Below are 20,785 nucleotides of genomic sequence, written 5' to 3'. Positions count from 1 at the left end.
CTTTACATTGCCATTTCTTACCGCTATTTTTAAGCCCTTCAATTTAATGTATTTGCTTTTAACAGTTTTATCTCGCAGAAATACACCATTGATTCCATTTCATTCTTCTTGTTTTAAATTATCTGATTTGTTCTCCCCGATTCCACTATCACAAGAGTGATCTGTGTATTATATAACACCACTATTACCATCAATATTGATATTTTAAAACATTCATTTTAAGTACTTTTGTTTCGAGGCTCAATAGGCAGCTCAATAAAAAAAAACAAAAAAAAAACGCTTAATTGTGTAGATTTTAGTTTTATGTTTTGTGAATAAAAGAGATATGCAAAATAGAAGGAAGACAATTAACAACCTCCATTGAATGACATTCTATGCCAAACTGTTATTTATATCGTTTTTGTTATTCTATATGAAATTAAATTTTATAAGCAGCCTGTATTCATTGTATTTAGTCGTCTTGTAGAAATAAAAAAAAACAACTTCAAACAACTTGTTTTTCCAACTAGGGCACTCCATACTAACAGAAAAATGAGCTAACAACCTTTATCACAAAAATGTGCTTCCCTTTGGCCAAAAGAAAAAAAGTAATTAAAAATGAACAGTGTACGTTTATTGAAAACATGATATCACAAAACTGAACACACTTTCGTGTTGATGAATTCATTTGTCACAAATATTACATCTATTCACATCTACGAAATCCTTAAGCTTCTAAAGACACCAAATTAGTCATTGATATATAATTAAAGCAAGTCTATAAAATAAAAAATTACAAAAATATAAAAAAAATAAAGAAAGACAAGTATTGCACAGTCTGAGGTAAAGGCATGATTCTATACAACAAATGTCATATAAATAGTTGGTCTTTAAGATACAGGCATGAAAGACATTGCAAATCAAACTCGACCATAATCGATTCTTTTAACGAACACAGGAGGATTATGTGAGGCTTCGATAAGATCAAAACAATGTTCCTCGTCCATTTGTGCAATCTTTTCGCGTACTTGAAACAAAGTAGGTCTTGATCCTTCCGACCGATCCAGACATGATGCAATCACTCTTTTCCCATTATCATCAAAGTTCAGTTGATCTATATCCGGTTTTATTCCTTTGTCTGAGTTGATGTTTTGAACGAACAGGTCAAGAGATGTTTGCCTCTGGCGGGCGAAGGCTGGAGCATTAGAAATCAAGTCGTAGAAGAGAAGCCCGAAAGCATAAACATCAGCACTTGCAGTGTACAGGTCTCCCTTCAATACCTCAGGGGATAGGTATACAAAATCCCCAATGATGTGCTGTTCAGGATTTTCTGGAAGGTCTGCTGTCCGAGGAAGACACCCGCCAGTAAGACTGATGCTCCCGGCTTTGTTTATCTAGTAAAAAAATAACAAGTATATTAAAGAAAAACATCACTCATGTTTCAGTTTCATATTCGGTTGCACTCGTAATTTCAGTACTTTATATTCGCATATGATGTGCATAATTATATATTACTACTTCACATTATGCTGCAGATCTGTGTTGTGTTTACCGCAATAGCGTCATAGTTCCAGCTTCATACGAGATACAAATGTACATCTTAAATATACACGCGTGTTCTACGTGTGTTTCTTGCTTGTATGTGAACGGAAAGTTTACATGAAATGATCGGTTATCACTGAACATTACCCAGTTTCCGATTCAGGCACAGGGGTTCGGTACAAGTCTATATAAGCTTTATACAGGGCCCCGATATCTATAAATAATCATTGCCAGTTGTTTAATCTGGTTCTTAATCTGGTTCCCTGGTCAAAACACTATCATAAGCGACCCAAAAAAAAATCGCTAAAATGTACCTCTTTTCAAAAATATACACATGTCTATGTGTGATTTTGCTTGTATGAGAACGGGAAGTTTACATTAAAAGATGAAATGATCGGTTAGCATTGAATGTATGTAATATTACCAAGTTTCCGATTCAAACACAGGGACTCGTTACTATTGACTCTATAGGTCATATACATTATCAGAGTCCCGATATCTATATATAGCCATTGCCACCTGTTTAATCTGGTTCCTGGTAACCAGTTATTTTGATTGAAAAAATTTGGGTCATCACGGTTACGAAAGAGTAATCATATCAAGGGAACCACGATTCTAGCGGAAGTCACCCGATTTTAGAGCATATCTCAATCGTGCCATTTCGGATGTTGAAAGTAAGCCAAAATCAGCGGCAGAGAACATTTGACGATTAGCGACTTTTAAGACTTCAGTCTTTGATTATTCCTAAGCATGGCACCTTTATATTGAATTGGACAATATTGTATTAAATCAAATGGTCGAAAAGAAAGTCAAGAGAATTCTTACCATAATTGTGTTTATATTTAATTCCATATGAACCAACCCATTACAATGAAGAAAATCGAGGGCTGAACCACATTCTTCTAGTAGACGAGGTGTGTCTATTTTCCCCGATCTCTTCAAAGAGTAAGTCCGAAGCGTGTTCAGGTGTTCCCTATATACAAGAGCTGGATAGTATGAATCGGAATTCTGGATCCCTAGAAAACTTGCGATGTTTTTGTGCTCACCAATCAACCTAAAATGTGAATAGACAGCTATTATTATACTTCTGTATTCAAAATTTACTTTATTATATCATGAAGAGTATGATGAAAACAATTGTTACATACAAGTGACAACTCTATAAAAATAAGCCATTTTTCATCCAGTAAATTGCTGCTATCACTGCTTTAAAAATTAAGATTAATATCCAAATAAGGAAAGTACGTTTACATCGTTTCAGGAAAATTTCACATAAATACCTCAATAGAATAGTTACCTCAGTTTAGCGATTTCTTTGACATGTTTTTCCATTTTACAAGATGGCAAATAGACTTTGATGGATACGGATTCATTTCTGTTTTCCCTCCGCAATAAGCCTTTCTGGTAAGCTGCCCATAGCCCTCTTGGACATGGTTGGGCTAATGAGGTTTGAGAGGATGACAGGTTAGAGAGGAAATTTGCTATTTTGAATGGCGCCGAAGAACGCCCGGCCTTGTCGGTCGGATCTAGTATGTGAAGCTCGTTTGGCTTGAAATCATCGATGAAGATGTACCCAGTACCATAGTAACCCAGAAGGCGTTTAAGCTCTTCTAAATCGTGCATTGTTCCTTCATATACGCGACGAGCTGAGATAGCATCTTTCTGAAAAGTGGAAACATGGTTGAGAACAGACATGTTCGCATCGATGGACCTGGGAATTTTCAAAATAAGTCTATCCAAAAACTCGTTTGCCCCTTCCATGAATGTTATAATAACATTCCTTAGTTGATCCTCTTCTCCTGGTTGTGGTTTTAAAAATTGTGTAAGAAGTTTGTCCGAGCGCTCTGTTGCATACTTAATTCCGTTCTCTTTATACATCTGTAACTTGTTTTTTCCAGGAAACATTTTTCTTAACTTGCGGAATGGCTTATTGATTTTGTTCTTAGCAACAACGCTTATGTGAATAGGCTGTTCATTCGTGCTACTAATCAAATTTCCGATACAAAACGATCCCCGTTTATATGCATTAGACATTTCTGGAACAATTGAAATTCTTCGACTGGTTCTGTCAGACATATTTAATTCCCCGACTGAGGTTCTGCGACTGGTTTTGTCGGACATATTTGATTCCTCAAGTGAAGTTCTATGACTGGTTTTGTCAGACATATTTGGTTCCCCGACTGAACTTCTTCGTCTGGTTTTGTCGGACATACTTGATTCAATTTCTTCGATTTCATTTTTTAAAGAACTGAGCTCTGCGTTTATTTCAGATTCTATCATGGCTTCTACATTGCTAATTCTACCAATGTCTTCTTCCCATTTATTCAATTCATCGGCAATTCTGTCATAAATCAAACCATCTAATTCGCATTTTATGGTTTCCCAATCTTTCAGTTGGCCATCTTCGTCTTTTTCTGAAGGAAGCTCAGCTGGTATCCATTGTCGTACTGTCATCTTTACCACTGGTCGGCTTAGATACTCATGGAATTCATTACATATTTCGCCTGTTTTTTCATTGATGAAGTTTCGCAGTTTTGAAATTACATCAGCGGATTTGTTTTTCAATTCGTTCAAGTTAGTATTTGCCTCGTTTAGATTTTTCCTCAATTTATATTGGTCAGTTGTCAGTTTATAAACAATTGTTCTGACGTGATGAGCTGATCGTGTAAGAATTGTTTTTATCCAACTACAATTAGAAAGTTGAAAAAAATGTTACTTCAGAATAAAATCTTTTAATGTACATGTACTAGTACTTGTTTTTTTTACCACGTCATGTTCGGAAGTTTCTATATGTTTCAAACTGTGACAAAAACCCTTAACGTGTCTGAACTGAATTAATCTTCCGTATAACGCTATCATGGTATAAATCATCGAACAGTTTTGAGCAGTTCTTTTATTATTTGTGATAGTAACAGAAGATATTTCCAATATGTAGTAACAAGACAAGGCCAGTACTAGCACCTTACCTATATGTGGTTTTGATCAGTGAGTCCAGAGCTAGGCTTTTGATGTCACGGAGATCCTTCAATACTTTCTTGTAATCTTCTATAATATAATCCGAATCTTCCTTTGTCTCCCTCAGTGCGCTTTGTGTTGAGAACGTGACAAGTTTTTCTTCATCAAACTGAGGCCAAATTTTACCAAGCCGTTTTACTATGTGATCGTAAACAATGTCTGGTTCTGTAACTTTGTCCCAAATGTTACATATAAACATTGCACATGAAGGATTGAATCTGTACGACCGTTTCTCTCCTTTGGATTTCTCCTTTTCGAGGATAATTTTCATCAATTTGATCAACTGAAATGATATGAAATACTATTGATACATGTAAGTGATGTAGCATTTAAGTAGCACAGAAAAAAAATTAAAAGTATCTTCATGGTTTATTTAACTTATTATGATTTTTTCTGTCAGGAAACATTAAAGTCTTACTTTAATTTGTTTAGATAAAGCTCATTTGAGAAATAGAGTTAGGAACTGCCAAATAAAATGATTGAATAAGTTACCCTGTCTTCATCTACACCACCGCCATTATCTGATTTTATTATATAGATAAATCCCATCACTTGATTTGTGTCTACAAATGTTTCGATCACTGTGTCCATTCCGTCATTTTCTCCAATACCAGGAGAATCTATTAAAACCAATCCATTCTGAAAGTTCAGTAAGAATGCGATAATGATAAAATGATACAAGATACAAATGCACTGTAATACACAAATTTTCGAATAACGTTTTCACTTTGGTATAGCAATTGAAATTAAATACTGACGCAGTTGTGTAAGTTTCGGCATTGAACATTATTCACTTTTGTATAATTAAGATTTATTCATTGCTGTCTTGAATGTTTCGTCTTCGTTTTAAAAACCAACAAATTTTCAAGTACTGTACCTCTAAGATCTTTGATGGAAGAAAAATTTGAACTTCTTTAATATCACTCGTCGATTCTCTCTTGCTTAAATCTTTCTCAAAGATAGATTGACGAATGTCGTCGGCGGTGACATCATTTAATATCAGTGGATCTCGTTCTGGTTCATGGTATACTATTCTGGCATGTCTTGTTTTGCCGTATTGCAGTCGTGTTATAACACTTGTGCATGGCAAGTGATGGGATGGCAATACTTCCTCACCCAAAAGTAAGTTCAGGAATAAAGATTTGCCAGCTGATGTCTCACCTAAATGCAAAGAGTGAAATTAAAGATATCGCAGCCAAATGAGCCTTTTTTTAAATTTTGGGTTAATGACTGAACTGGATTTTTACATTGACACAAAGTACCCGCATCCATTCTTCAAGTTTCTTATCACTTAAGTTGTGTACCAGGAAGCTTCTTATTGAAAGTAAAAAAAGGACTTAGTTTCTGTGGTTATCATAATACTGCGTATAATGTGAATACTCAGACACACTTGTATATATACTACATCATATCTATACAAACTGTATGTGTCGGTGTTTCTATCTTCAGTGAAACAAAATTTGGCGGGAATTACTTACCGGCAACAACAAAACAGCATTCATTCGATTGCAACCATTGTTGTCTCATGTTTATGTCTCTCAAAAGGTTTGCAACCACGTTTTCCTTTTGTAACGCCTCGTGGATAACAGCTATTTTTTCAAAGGCGTCCGGGTCTTCCTTTACAAGCTTTGATTGTGTTTTATTCAGCAGTTCAAGCAGTTTTTCTCCTTTGTTTTTATCGTCTCTTCTAATGTCTTTCATTTCACGACATATCTGTAAGAATACAGTCAAATTTCTGTGAGATTTGATACAAAGAGATTTATGTCGTCAATATTAAGATATTCACTAATCTGACATGGTTGCGTGTATATCAAGATAGAGAAGACTCTAGGAAAAATTCTTCAACGATTTCAAACTATAATTTTAAAAAGTATATCTTGGTGTTATGTGTCAATGAACATATTGTTTTTAAAATAATATAAAAAAGTTAATTGCTGAGGACTAAGGATGGCATGATTACATTGTCTATTTGGTTCTACTTCCTGGTTGAGAAATTGGACTACCGTCACAATAGCAAAGATTTTTTAAACTCTTACTTAAAAAAATGGCAAATCAAATGATTCAAGGTTTTTAAATTGGGGTTTAATTGTTTGACACGTTGGTTTAAAACCTTGCGTTCTATCTAATGCTGGAAATTTCCAAACCTTAGTAATTTCATTGGCATTTAAAAAACGATATAATTAAAACAAAATGTATGTATAATCATAGGCTTAGAAACAATTGGAAATCCCTTATTGTGAAATGGAGGAGAGTTAAGTGTCTTTCACAACATTTATAACCATTTTTATGCCACAAGTCATAACAATGTTATCGTTGCGTATTAAAAAGGACGCATTTCATCATGCTCCAAATAATTCTTGATACCAGCAGATCAAGTTTAAAGTAGCAATTAAGAGTTGAAGACAACAAATGACACTAGAACTTAATTATCAATATAAAGAAAGGATGTAGTTCTTCACTGATAGAAATGACATGGAATGAAATGAACAATGAAAATTTTGTTTTAAATATTTTTTCCGTAAGGTAAAAAAAATTAAATACATTGTATTTTAAGAAAAGTATTTCCACTGAATTTTAACAAACAAAACGAACATTACCAATTATGATCCATAAAGGGTTTTTGTAGTTATTTGGCAGGCGTGAAAATTCTTCGATGACCTGGTCATTTCAGTTTAAATCTTTAAGCTCGAGTTCTGAGAACAAGAATTTATCATGTTTAAGGTGTCCGTCAGCTGGCACACTGTTTGATATATCCTTTCTCGTTTTCTCTCGCTGACGTTCGTAAAGACGGGTATGAAATTGCCATCTATTAGAGTAATCGTATGTCTATTCAAGTCAAACCTACAAAACCCTTTTGATTTATTTTTTAGTTACGTTTTTGAGCGGATAAAAGATTCTGAAACGGAAGGGCACGTCTGGTGTTTTAGCTTGAAAATGAGAAATAAATATTGAAAAAAGGGACAGTGGACATATGTATGGCGCCCCTGCAAAAAAGTCCCTCTAGCTTTATTTGTGTTTTAAAACGATACAGAGATCTTACGAATATGCTTTTATTTAATGATATTTCGATTATTTTCCATCCAAAATGCTGTATTTTTTATATAAAAGTAAAGAAGCAAATGCTAGGGGGTGTTTACACTGTCTTAACGAGAGTCAGTGTGATAAAACGGGGAAATAATATATAAAAGTAATATACGAGCAAACTTTTACTCAGTCTTATTGTAGGTGTACAACATGCCACTAAATATATAAGTAGTAAAAGCTTCAACTTCTATGTATGCATATACAAATTATAAAATTAAAAAAAAAACTTTTGAAATGTGAAAAAAACATTGTTTACTTTCTAATTATATAAATTATGCATTCGAGAATATTTACACAAAATAAGTAAAGCTAGGCTGTCATATCCTTCATATTCGAAGTCGAAACTTTATAAGCATAAAATACATCTCATGCATTTGTTTGAGTTGTATTTCCAGATTTTAATGAGAAATGTTCTGTTTCTGACAAAAACATAATAGAAAATTAATTTCATTACATTCATCACAATATATTATGTACTGTTTGACTACTGATTTTGACACCTGTGCCCGGTGTCAACTTCGTGCTTTCTGTTTGAAACATTTAACCGTAATGGAAAGGGGGGGGGGGGTTAAGCGCGCCATAAAATTTTGCTTAATCCACCATTCCTATCGGGAATACCTGTACTTAATCGGGACACCATTCCCATCGGAAATACCTGTGCTAAATCAGGGCCATCAGGATTTTTTCCAACTTTCGGGTTTTGCCTTGATATTGCCATTTGTTATATGGATTTTCTATTATAGTATTCATATTGACGATAGCCTGACATTTTTGCCTATCAGTTCGGTAATTTCGGTATCAACAAATATTTAGACCAAGCCAAATTGCGTGTTTGTTTGTCACTCCGCCAAATGCCAACTAGACTAGAAATTAGAGAACACCATCCCGTTGACAACAATACAAAAAAAATTCCCCATTGGGTTTTGTTAGTAAATATTTCATGCTAGTGAGAAAATAAGGTGCAATATTATGTAAAAAGGGGTAATTTATGAGTCATATAACATTTATAGATACATCCTTTTATTTAAGGACAAATTGGATATAAAATAAGAAGCAATTTTTCAGCATATTTTGGCAAGACAAATCATTGTAAAAACTACACTGCACTGATCGATGATACAATATTTTCCAAAATATTATGGTGTATTTTTAAGTGTATAGATGATAAATAGCACGGTTTGTATTTGTAAAATCTGCCACAGGCATGAAATATCACCCTCCAATTGTTGCCGTTAAAATGCATGTTTCCAACGAACTACTACATAGTACAGTAAGACGTCGCCAGTACATAAAATAGTCAAGCTTTAAAATCCCTCGAATCTTTGAATAGTGGTTATATCGAATTGAATTCAATGTAATATGACTGAATTTATATTATTAAAACATTTTATTTTCACATCTTTATATAAAAAATGACCAGTGTGTACTAGCGTTATTTTGTGGACATTTATACACATCACATCGTTAAAAAAAGCCAATTGAGCTTAGTCCGTGCACCAAAAATTAACAAAGCATCGGGTTGAGCCAAAAAGCTTTATAACGGAGAAGGTTTGTGTTAATTCGCATTAAAAGTAAAGGTTTTTTTTTGTGGTGCGATAGACTCTTGTACATTTCCAACCTAAATAAGAATGGACGATGCGCATGTGGTCATACATGAAATTGTTTAATGCACAAAATGCATATTCTTATATTGGGAAATTCAAAATGTTTCAAAACACAGACCTATTCAAAATTGTTATATTTAAACAATATAAAAAATTCCATTATTAATAAATATTAATGCTTAGAGACTTTTGATTTAATCAAATGTAGCAAAAGCAGACTACTATTAGACTAGTAGTATAGGTGGAGAGTATAAACGATCGATGGTATTAGTGACACGAGATAAACAAAAAATAGGTTGAGGTAAGAATATGGTAAAGCACCAATACCAAAAACTGTATAAAGAAAGTGTAAAAGCGTGTGAAAAAAATCCGTGAACATCATCATACAGACCTTTTCTTTGTAATTTATAAAATTTGGTTGACACTTTTGGAAAGCCATAGTGAGTCGTTCTTTCATTTCTTCTACAGTATCTAATCCATCCATCCCAATCCCTAGTTTCTCTGCATAATCAAAACAATCGCTATAATCATCAATTGCCCGGATGTCATCCATTGTAATATCATCCTTTTCCATTTTATGTTCGGTTCGTTTTTTGTTGCTCCGTCCTCTATATTGAAATCATTATATTTTTTTTAAATATTTTTTGCAGTTATTTTAGATGTTAACTAAGAGGGAAGAAAGACATATTATACAGCACTGCTATCTGTAAACATGACCGGTTAAATGCCTCGAATTATATATATGACGAGATCATTAAATATGCTGAGCGACCTGCGCAAACAACAAAATAGTTAAAAATACACACTAAATACGGAACAGGGCTTTGCCTATACGTTACTTGGAAAGGGGATAATTAAAATCAGCTTTATACCTTAAACCAAACAGAAGAACTTCCTACGTTCGAATATGGCTGAAATACAAATTAATAGCACAGAAGATATTTTACAGCTAAAAGATATTCAGTCGCTAAATAAACTATTTAAACAATGGGGAATCAAAATGCCGAAGACAAAAGAAAAGAAAGTACTGCAAGAAGATCTCATTAAATTTTTCAGAGAGAACGGCGCAGTTACACCAAAGGATAGAAAAACTGTAAGTGTTTCTTATATCTAATTAAGGATGTCAAATTTACACTATTATATTACCAAGAAGATATTTCACATTGAAAGTTAACTCTTAAGGGGTGTAAATGGGACATGATTGTGAACGTTGTTAATATTATTTTTTAAACCTGTATCTGAGTCATTGACTGTGGTTGCACTGAAAGTTAAAACTTTCTGGGTTCTACTAACCTAACAGAATAAAGAAAAAAATCTTTAAACTTTGAAATATTCTGCAAAGTTTTAATTCGTCTTCATTTTAAATACAATATGTAAGGTATACGTGTAAAGTGGAAGAAATTATTTGGTTTATTCTAGAATTAAAGTTTAAAATCTAAATACTGTAAAGTCAACATGTTTAAAAGCCATTTAGTATGACCAGTGAATTGGAACCATTGTCTTCACGCATGTTTAAACGTCCTTCAGAATGTATTATTCAATGTAAGGGGAATCATTGGTATTCATTTCATCGCCACCAGTTGGGAATTCCCCGGCTATTTACACAACTATGCCTCGTCATACTAATATCAGGATCGGTTACTTCCTCCTCTGGAGTTACCTACCCTATGGAACATAAGTTCATCCATTAATGATTTGAAATTATCATTTACGCCTTTTAAATCTAATTTATAAAAAAAACAGAGGATGCCTGCCTATGTGTACCCTGCTAGCTCAAAAATTCTTTTCATTTTTGCGTTTTTATCTCCATTTTGTTGTTTGATTTTTGTCCTTTGACTTCAGATTTCTTTATTCTACTTTAAGCGAGACTGTCATCAGTTGTTTATTTTAAAGTTGGTAGAAGTAATGCTTGAAAAATTATATAAAGCGAATTCTACACTACAGGGAGGAACTGTTTTACAAGAAGCACTGCAATTTCACAGAGGCAATAGAGAAAAACTAGCTCTCATTTATGACAAAGTGTTGCGGTTTTACAAAGATTTACCGAGTAATTTTCGTCTGGACCTTAACAGTATATTTTGCGATTTAGAAACCACTGCAAAACAAAAGAGGTCGGAGCTAGCATCCCCAGAGTGTTATATACTGGTTGCAGGTAAACTTTATACGTATCCTCCATCATCCTTTAATATATGTATTCCAGTATTATATATACAAATACGACAAAAATGTTGCTTGATTAAGTCAGTCAAATTTAAAAAAAATGATAAAAATAGATTTGTTACATGATTCAAAGAATTGGCTAGCGAGTAAAAACTCTTAAGATACTAAGGTCAGTTTAACGTCTAAATTTTTTATTGAGTGTTTTGGACACCATTAGACGATTCATTTTTGAATATCGATTGTTAATGACAATTGTTTGTTCAGTGATATGATCTAAAACCAAAAATGAAAAGAAACAGTTTCTTTGCGATTAAAGACATATAATAATCAAACCCTACAAATTCGCATTAAATTGATCGAAGACAGCAAGTGAAACATGTCTCATAAATATTCATTAATTCTAGAGTTAAAATTGACTCATTATTTATACTTTAACATAACGCAACAGGTGGTCTTGCGTGTAAAAGACCAATGCACAGTCTGTGATAAAATAAACTGGTCTGTATTTATAATAACTATATAAAATTAGGTCGTAGGATAAGTAAAAAATGTGACATGTATTCTTATTTGTTAATTTACCCATGACTTACATAGCTACGTACAGATGTCTGTGTTATATAAAACTACAAAAAGTCTAACCCTTAATAAGGACCGTCATCTAACTTAAGAATAATTTTATTAAAAGGGGAAGCAACTTCCGGGAAAAGCAGCCTGATAAACCTCTTACTGGAAGCCGACATCCTACCAACAAGTAACATCAAATGTACACAGACTGTATGTGAGTTTAGAAAGAGCAGAGATGGGCGTAAAGAAGCAATTTGTTACTTGCAGGCCGGTAAAGAGAATATAGATATTGGTACAAAAGAAGGGTTAGACAAATTAGCAAGAAATATCACATTTGAAGATGATTACGGGGAAAATCCTTATGAAAAGATTGAAATTTACTGGCCTACTGATATACTAGAGGTAGGTATCGTTTACAGCGAATATCAAACACCAATTCTGTACCGACGAAGCGCACAGTTTCAAAAAATAATCTTGGAAAGTTATTTTATGACTTATTATAAAATAATATCTGGTTGCTGATGCATTAAAATGATTTTATTCGAAACACGAGAGCACAAACACAACTAAATAAGAAAGAAACGTTCAAGATGACCCTTAAAACCTGATAGTTTAATGCCCGTACCATTATTTTTGCTTATAATAGATGTTAGTGGGTAAGAATTCAATTATGAATACCCCCAAAACACTAGAATGTATAATTTGTTAAATACTTGAACATAGTTGTAAAGTTTATAGAATACCGTGCTGTAAAGCTTAAAATAGAAAAAAAAAAAAAAACTGCAATTCGAAAAGACCTATATTGTATATATATGAGTGTACATTCATATTTCAGGAAGGGTTGGTTATCATTGACACTCCAGGATTCGGTGAAAACCAGATCCACAAATCCTTAAAGAAATACCTTGCAAAGTCATGTGGTTTTATATATGTGGTCAATACTGCCAATGCAGGGGGTGTACAACGTGGAAGGGTATGTTACAGTGTTATGAAATACAAAACCTCGATCGTTAAAACTTGTTATAGATCATTAAACTAGATGCACGCCATTTAATATCTTTTAAGATATTACAGAAATTGCTTTATAATTTCAAAAAATGTCAACGTGTCAGTCCTTTTCTAATTCTCAGAGTACCGTCACTTGTGCTTCTTTATTATAAAAGTTACTATTGTAAACACAAACTTCATTAGAACATTAGTTGACATATTTACAAATTACTAAATATTTGAAATATTTCCTCATTTACAGAAGGTTACTAGTAATTAACGTATTTTGACTTAAGAGGCCTTTATATCAAGTCAAATATCATGTACGTATATATGTTTCTCGTATAGCTGAAAGACTTCCTCAGAAACATAGTTAATACACTTGACGAAGAATTCAGTCCCTCCTCTACGTTGTTTGTATGCAATAAATGGGACGTTGTACCTGAGAAAGACAGGGAAGAAATAAAAAGGGGGATCATGTACAGACTGGAACAAATTTACCAGGGTCTACGACAGGATCAAATATTCTACTTCTCTACTACAGAGGTATAGACAAATAAGACAACAAATCATGAAAATAAAAGAAAAAAACAATAACTACAAACTTAACAATCAAGATCGCAACAGAAATCAAACAAGAAAAATTAAGATAATTGAACAGTATTAATTAAGGCCCTCCGCCAATCAAAACCCACTGCAGAAGAAAAAAAGGCAATTTGTATAGTAAAAATATTTTAAATAATTTCTTCCATATCAGTAAAAAAAACTTTTAATGTCATCTCTTGACCGGTTCTAAAATGTTAATATACAATGTCATTGTGAATAATTGAGCAGGCAAGAACATCACGTGGTTTTGGAAGTATAAGTCGAGGTCATGAAGAATTAATATCCAATGGTTTACAACGGCTGTTTCCTGCCAGTTTACGCCAACAACTGAATTCTCATTATAGGTATTTTTTATAGTCAAAATTTATGAAAAGCTTTAAATATTACGAGTACACAAAATGTGACAGGGATACATTCTGTATATGACAAATTTTATAATGATAAATGAACACGAAATTGTACAAGTAATGAGAACCGCCCCATCCAGAGGCAATTTAAGTCATCACTCTCTCTAATATGACGTATACTTGGCGGAGAAGTCTTTGGTGTAACTCGGCCGGGATCTAATCCCTTAATCTCCCATGTTTTGGGCGAGCACGACAGAAAGGAAAGGGCTAAATCAAAATGCAATATAAATGCAAGGATAAAATTCATGATTTAGACGAGGGGTATACTTGAAATAGTCGATATTACATAGGCTTTTCATGTGTTTGATCGGCCAAAAGCGCCACCTCATCTAAAAGTATCCATGAGTTGCAAGACATACAAGAAATTAGAAACAAGCAAGAATTAATTTTCCTTTCATGTCCTTTTCTAGATGGCTATCCCAAGTAGTGAAACGAGCAAACTACACTTTAAAAGTATCTAAAACCATGGATGCAGTGGACAAAGATGAAATGGTGAAAAAGATGGAAGACATTAAAAGAAATATGCATGCATTGGAAGTCAAATCCAGGCAAACAATTGAAGATTTGAGGAAAGGGCTTCAGTTAGAAATAGGTGATATTCATAAAGCAACCGCGGACATCTTAAGGTCACAGAACATGCGTAATACCCTTACTACCTGGGACCAAGTTGAATGCCCCCCTCCTGACGACACTAAAAAGTTAGCAAAGGAGGCTGCAGAGAGAATTTCTAGTAAAGTGGCCGCCGAAATAAACAGATGGGAAAAAGAAAAGGGTATTATCCGAAACCTTAAAGATAAAATGATCAGAAAGTTTAAAAGAGATTGCGAGCTTCTGGAGGATCAAATTGCAGAAATCGAGGGTAAATTTTGCATTTTTTAAGTATAAATGACTCTTCTTTTCATGCTAAGACATATTTCAGATGATTGTACTTTATCAGAAAAATTCTGAAAATCGCTCTTTTAAATATAATTTATTTTAGAAACCTTTTCCCCAATTAAGAAAAAAAATTATCTTGGAATGAACCAAATTTTTTTTATAGTTTTGATTTTGGGTACTGCTGGTATACAATTCTTTTGGATTTAGATCTTCCTATATATATGATTCGAATGCTGCTAATGAGAGGTCACTTCTTGAAACACGTCTACAGCGTATCGAAATTTACAATATTGTGCTTTTTCATTTGTAAACAGTCGTCCCTTAAACACCTCTGCCATTGGTGTTTGTTCTCTTTCAATTTTAATGAATTTCCTAATTAAGTTATAAGACTTAATTGTTTAAAAGTAGGATTTCTATTTTTCAGACAGTAACTGATAAATGTGTTCTGCAGTTTTCGTTGTATTTTGTTTTAGGTACTCTGGTAGGAGAGCAGGATAAAAAGATTATTAATGATCTACATAAATCCATGAAAAAGCAAGCTCCAGTGAAAACGCTATGGAAAAAGGCAAATAAGGGTGCTGCGGATGATGACATCAGAGGTTTAGGCGGTGCAATAGGCTCTTTAGGTGCCGTTATTTCAAGCAATAAGAAGTTCAAGGACATATTCAGAGGTTATAAGAAGGATAGTAATGCCAAAAGAATGTCAGAAGCTACGGTGTTGTTTGTAGAATCATTGTTTCAAGGCAATGATATGTCGGATAAAATAGCATACTACCTTGGTAAGCTGGTTAAAGGAGTGGACGAAATAGCAAAGAAAATACCAGAATTCGTTAAAGCAGACAGCCAGCTGCTGGAACAAATGACTCACAGTGTGAAGGAAACAGATGAACATTTGAGAAAAATATACCCTCAATTGATTCACCAAGGCCACACTGTTCAAGGTGAATTGGACTTGTTTTATGTAAAGAATATTATGGATGTAGACTATAGGTTGAGTGACCTTGACTGGAATAGAGATAATTTACTCGGTACTGGAAGCTTTGCGGATGTGTATAAAGGGCATCTTAAAGTTGCAGGTAAAACACTAGAGGTTGCCTTAAAGCACTGCAAAGACCCATTGTCAGAAAAGGTGGTGTCTGACATCTTATTAGAGGACAGAACACTCAGGTATTTAAGATTTTAGCTTTAACACTAGGCAATGACTTCCTTGTTAATTTGGCTTCATTTAAAATAATTTTATTGGTGCATTGATTATGGAAAATAGATAGGCTGTGTCTGTTGTTCGAATACTTTTAATTACTAAATGTCGTATTCACTGAAAGTCACAAAACACTGTTTTAAATTTCAATAACAAGCTGGGTAATGAAGGTTATTTGTACTCAAACTCTGAAGTCTTCTCTAATAACCTTTCACTTTGCATCTCAGGGATATACAGCACAAAAATATTATCACATATTTTGGCTGTACACTGCAAGAAAGTGGACCTAAAGGCAAACGAAGAGTAAACTGGATCATGATAATGGAGTACTGCGATGCCACTCTAAAGGACAAGTTCATCAATGCTGACTACGATAACGCTGGTAAAACTGGCGATTTGTACTCTGTACAAATCGAGCAGATGGAAGAACTGGCCAGATACGCCATCCAGATCTGTGAAGGACTTGAATATCTTCACATGAAAAAGATGGTTCATCGTGATATGAAATTAGAAAACATACTGGTAACGCTATAACTAATAAGTTTGTTTTGAATAAAATGTTTCTACCTTTTGCCCACTTTTTGCAAGTCCCTTTTTTGTCATGGTATATTTAAAATTGAAAAAAAAATGTGTGTCTTGCACACCTAGGTTTTGGAATACAAGACATAAGAATATAAAATTACAGTAAAGTTATTTTATCCATGAACCATTGAAGAAAGCAATGATATTTCTAATACACCTTTTGACAGACGGACAAACGGACAGTATAACAATTTCTCTCAAGAAATGGAAACTCGAAAATGGTTGTTGCATTTGTACTAGGATATTCAGTGTATTGATTGTTTCACTAAATTGATGTTTGAAATTTACCAAGATTTTTAAACTATTATACATTTTCTAGAATCAATATTAGTTGCATAATTTAGCGGAATTGTGAAAACTTCTCGATAATCAGACCATTCACTTAACGGTTGACAAAGCGACAACATGTATTAAGACGTAACGTAAATCCGGTATATTATAACGTTGCGCACGCTATTGCGGCTGTGTTGAAAAACACACCTATCTAAATTATAAATGACTATTGTAAACAATCAAAACTGTAATTATGTGAAAGCTGTATAATGTTGGAATCAGGACAAATAACAAGTTTTGAATATTTGTCACTATTGGTACTTCTAATTCTTTATAATCCATTAAACTTCCCAAAAACCCATAAAAAACGTCAAAATTCCGCATGTTAGGTGTAACACAGTGTAGGTTCAAAAAAGCTAAAATAGTTAATTGCGCTATTGCAGAGGGTACGAAATTTGCCAAACTTTGCATGGAAGAATAATATCATATGTTCCTTTTGAGATAATTATCGAAATTGTGTTAATTTTAGGCAAAAAATATTCAATGCAAAAATAAAAGTGTTGGTAAATGGTCAGATTCCTAAAAGTGTTCAGTAATCAAATTTTGTTATTAAAGTAAGGACTTATTTACACAATATTTTTTTCCGATTAATATTTCTTAAAAATGTACATACTTTCAGCAATTCTACGTCGACATTTGATAATATTTTCATTACAAACAAAAAAGTTACGTCTTTTTGAAAGGTCTGGCGAAATGTCAGATGTCAATATTTTCCGGGTTCGTTGAGAATATGCCATGCTCCAACGCAATTCTACAATCAATTGGCAATCTATTCTATGAAATAATAATACTTTGTAATTGTACATACACTTAGGAATACAAATATTTCATTTTTATGGTTTAAACCGTTTAAAACGGATAAAATTCGAACAAAACAAATGTCTAGCGATTTGTCAAACTTTAACTTTTTGAACGTTTGGAGCGTTTTTCGTCGATCGGGAAATGGGGAAATGAAACGGAAATAATTTTCGTTTTAGATAACAAGAACTAGACACTTATACTTGTATCTGCAATTACAAGTATAGAAAATATGCAACTGAAAGAGACAAAAAAAATCGAAATCAAAGGGATATAAAAAGACCAAGAGTATCTGTATTTTGTGTTATTATCAAACGAAAGAATAAACCAAAAAGAGAATAGAATAAATTCTTATAGTTTATAGGAATTCGATCGGAGTAGAGTGACTGAAACGCAAAACAGTGTTGACAGAACTTTAAAAATGTATAGAAAAGCAGAATGCTAATAGATAAAATGAATGCAGAAAAGGGAGTCATATTTTCTTTTTTGGAAAACGCAAATGAGCAAATGAAAAGAAAATCAATCAACTATCTAATGGGTGTTGATGAAAGCCCGCTTTTCAGATGGATAGAAAGCTCTTTCAATGCTAAGTTGTGAAAGGTGCAAATTCTTCTATTGGTACTTGTAAGATAAAATCATACATGTATATCAAAATGCACATTTTAACTTATCGCAGGACAGGCATAGTGTGCATACATCTGGCGGTTGCATTCCACGCATTTGCAAATTTAATTTACCGGGAGTACTGATAATCAATCTTTTCGATTTTTTAAGAAATGTTCAAGATGTTTTAAATAATTGCTACCAATAAAAAATTATTGTATATTTTGCTTTACTGTACACGTGTTTCAATAAACAAGCAAGCAAGAAACGAAAAGTTATCATATTTCGTAAACTCTAATAAAAATTTCAGACCGTGAAGAAGGATGGGGAAGATATAGTAAAGCTAACAGACGTAGGACTTACCAAAAGAGAGGACCACATTGGTGGCTCCATATTAGGGTCGCCTGTGTACATGGCACCAGAAGTGCTGGTTCCTAAGGGAATCTATGACAGGAAAGCTGACATCTATGCTTTAGGGGTAATGATTTGGGAAATGTGGTACGGTATCGATGCAGCTGAACACATACAGCAACAGCTTTATACGTCTTTGGAAAAAGCTGTTTGTGACGAAGGGTTAAGGCCAGCACTCTCACTTAATTTCAAACCAGACGAAAATTGGCAGAAACTTATTACAGCATGCTGGGATAAAGACCCAGTTCGCCGTCCCGAGGCATCAGAAATAAAAACATTCTTTCAAAAGTTTCTAAGATAAGGAATGTCTGTATGTGTGTATTTGAATTTTATTTGTTTCGAGTAGAATATTGCCACACAGGGCATTATAAGAGATTGATGATGTAATTAATGTCATATATTTACCAATAAATAAAGTTTTTTTTTAATATAATTGAAATTGCATTTTTGAAAACACTACCCTCTTCAGAAAATGCACACAATTAATAGCTTATTTTAACTAGATTGATCTCCAGAAGAAAAAAGATGAGAAAAAACACCAGAACATATTTCTAAATTTCCTTGATTGTTAATTCATTGTTAGAACAAGCCATTTTAATGTTGAATTAATTCAAACAATTATTTAGGAACAAAATACAAGAAATAAACTGGACTGATCATGTCTACTGTTACATCATCTTGGGACAAAATAAATTTTAGGTATACATATAGTTGTAACAAGAATAACATGTAACTTAAGTAACTTGTACACAACATAGAATGTACATTCCTGTATCGATTTTAAAGCTTATCACATAGATGATTTATTCCAAAAGGCGAACAATAACATACAAAGAAAAAAACCTGAGGAACGAAATCAAAATAAACATAAAAATAAAACAAAAACAAAGGCCAAGCAAAACAAAATGATAATAATAACGAAGTAAACAACGATAAGTATTACCACGTCTAACAACAACTAAAGTGATCCTTTATTTGGAATTTTACAAAAAAGACTTCTTGTCATATCTGATATTTTTTAACATACCAATCATTGTTCATTCATCTGAGTAGAAGTTCACATATCTAATCTCCCCATACTTCTAAGCCTCTGATGGAATTCAGTCAGTATTTACTGCATGTTTTTTTTTTTTCATGTTTTAATGTTTTAATCTCCTATATGTTGATGTTGTATATCCCTTTGTTCAGTTTTGTTCCTGAATCTAAGTCAAAAATTAGTCCTTTAAAAAAACTGTTCGGGCGGAGCTACAAAGAGATATTATGACTCACAACGGTCCAAACATATTTTCTCCATTGCAATCGAATTGTTTTTAATCATTTGAATCTCAACCATCGCATTAAGGTGTTTTTATGCGACAGATTTTCAGTTCAGGTAAATTTTCGCACAATTTATCAACACGGAATTATCAAGTTCAAGATCAACAGCTAGCGCTCATAAGTTAAATTATCTTATATATAAGCTTTCTAAGTGATTTTTGATCTCAGCCATTTAATTATTATTCAAAGGGGATAAGAAGGATAGTAATGACAAAAGAATGTCAGAGGATACGGTGTTGTTTGTGGAATCATTGTTTCAAGGCAATGATATGTCGGATAAAATAGCATACTACCTTGATAAGATGGTTAAGGGAGTGGAGGAAATAGCAAAGAAAATACCAGAATTCGTTAAAGCAGACAGCCAGCTGCTGGAACAAATGACTCACAGTGTGAAGGAAACAGATGAACATTTGAGAAAAATATACCCACAATTGATTCGTCAATTTCATACTGTTCAAGGTGAACTTGGTAGACTTGTTTTGATTTAAAAGTGTTTCATATTAATCATAATAATAGCGGAGTCATTTTATTCATGAACCTTTGGTGAAAAAAAGTTTATTTCGAATACACCTTTTGACAGACGGACAGAATAACAATTTCTACCACGAAATGGAGGCGAAGAAATGGTTGTTACAGTAATACCAGCAGCTAATTTGGTGTATTAATTGTCCCTCTTAGTTGATGTGGTTGTAAATTTTCGAAGAAATTTAAACTATTAT

At 33.3% G+C, this 20,785-nt stretch overlaps 2 protein-coding genes across 2 annotated transcripts; one reads left to right on the top strand and one right to left on the bottom strand.

Moving 5' to 3' along the window:
• Positions 1-591: 591 nt before the first annotated feature.
• LOC148629769 (uncharacterized) lies at positions 592-9,945 on the bottom strand. Its single transcript, XM_088556954.1, has 8 exons — positions 9,616-9,945; positions 6,015-6,249; positions 5,414-5,697; positions 5,029-5,175; positions 4,488-4,819; positions 2,819-4,207; positions 2,347-2,575; positions 592-1,373 (listed from the first exon to the last, which is right to left on the bottom strand). Exons 1-8 carry the CDS (start codon positions 9,796-9,798, stop codon positions 900-902), a joined length of 3,273 nt encoding a protein of 1,090 aa, XP_088413080.1. The 5' UTR covers positions 9,799-9,945; the 3' UTR covers positions 592-899.
• Positions 9,946-10,011: 66 nt separating this feature from the next.
• LOC148629768 (uncharacterized) lies at positions 10,012-19,174 on the top strand. Its single transcript, XM_088556957.1, has 10 exons — positions 10,012-10,317; positions 11,169-11,376; positions 12,070-12,350; positions 12,784-12,921; positions 13,284-13,481; positions 13,770-13,885; positions 14,359-14,807; positions 15,298-15,991; positions 16,250-16,544; positions 18,649-19,174. Exons 1-10 carry the CDS (start codon positions 10,132-10,134, stop codon positions 19,048-19,050), a joined length of 2,967 nt encoding a protein of 988 aa, XP_088413083.1. The 5' UTR covers positions 10,012-10,131; the 3' UTR covers positions 19,051-19,174.
• Positions 19,175-20,785: the final 1,611 nt, after the last annotated feature.

The sequence above is a fragment of the Perna viridis genome, chromosome 1 (genome assembly GCF_037379345.1).
Source record: "Perna viridis isolate PV_CMFRI_1.1 ecotype Kerala chromosome 1, ASM3737934v1, whole genome shotgun sequence".
NCBI classification, from domain to species: Eukaryota; Metazoa; Mollusca; class Bivalvia; order Mytilida; family Mytilidae; genus Perna; species Perna viridis.
Note: the sequence above shows the minus strand (reverse complement) of the source record. Positions and strands in the feature narration are given on the sequence as shown.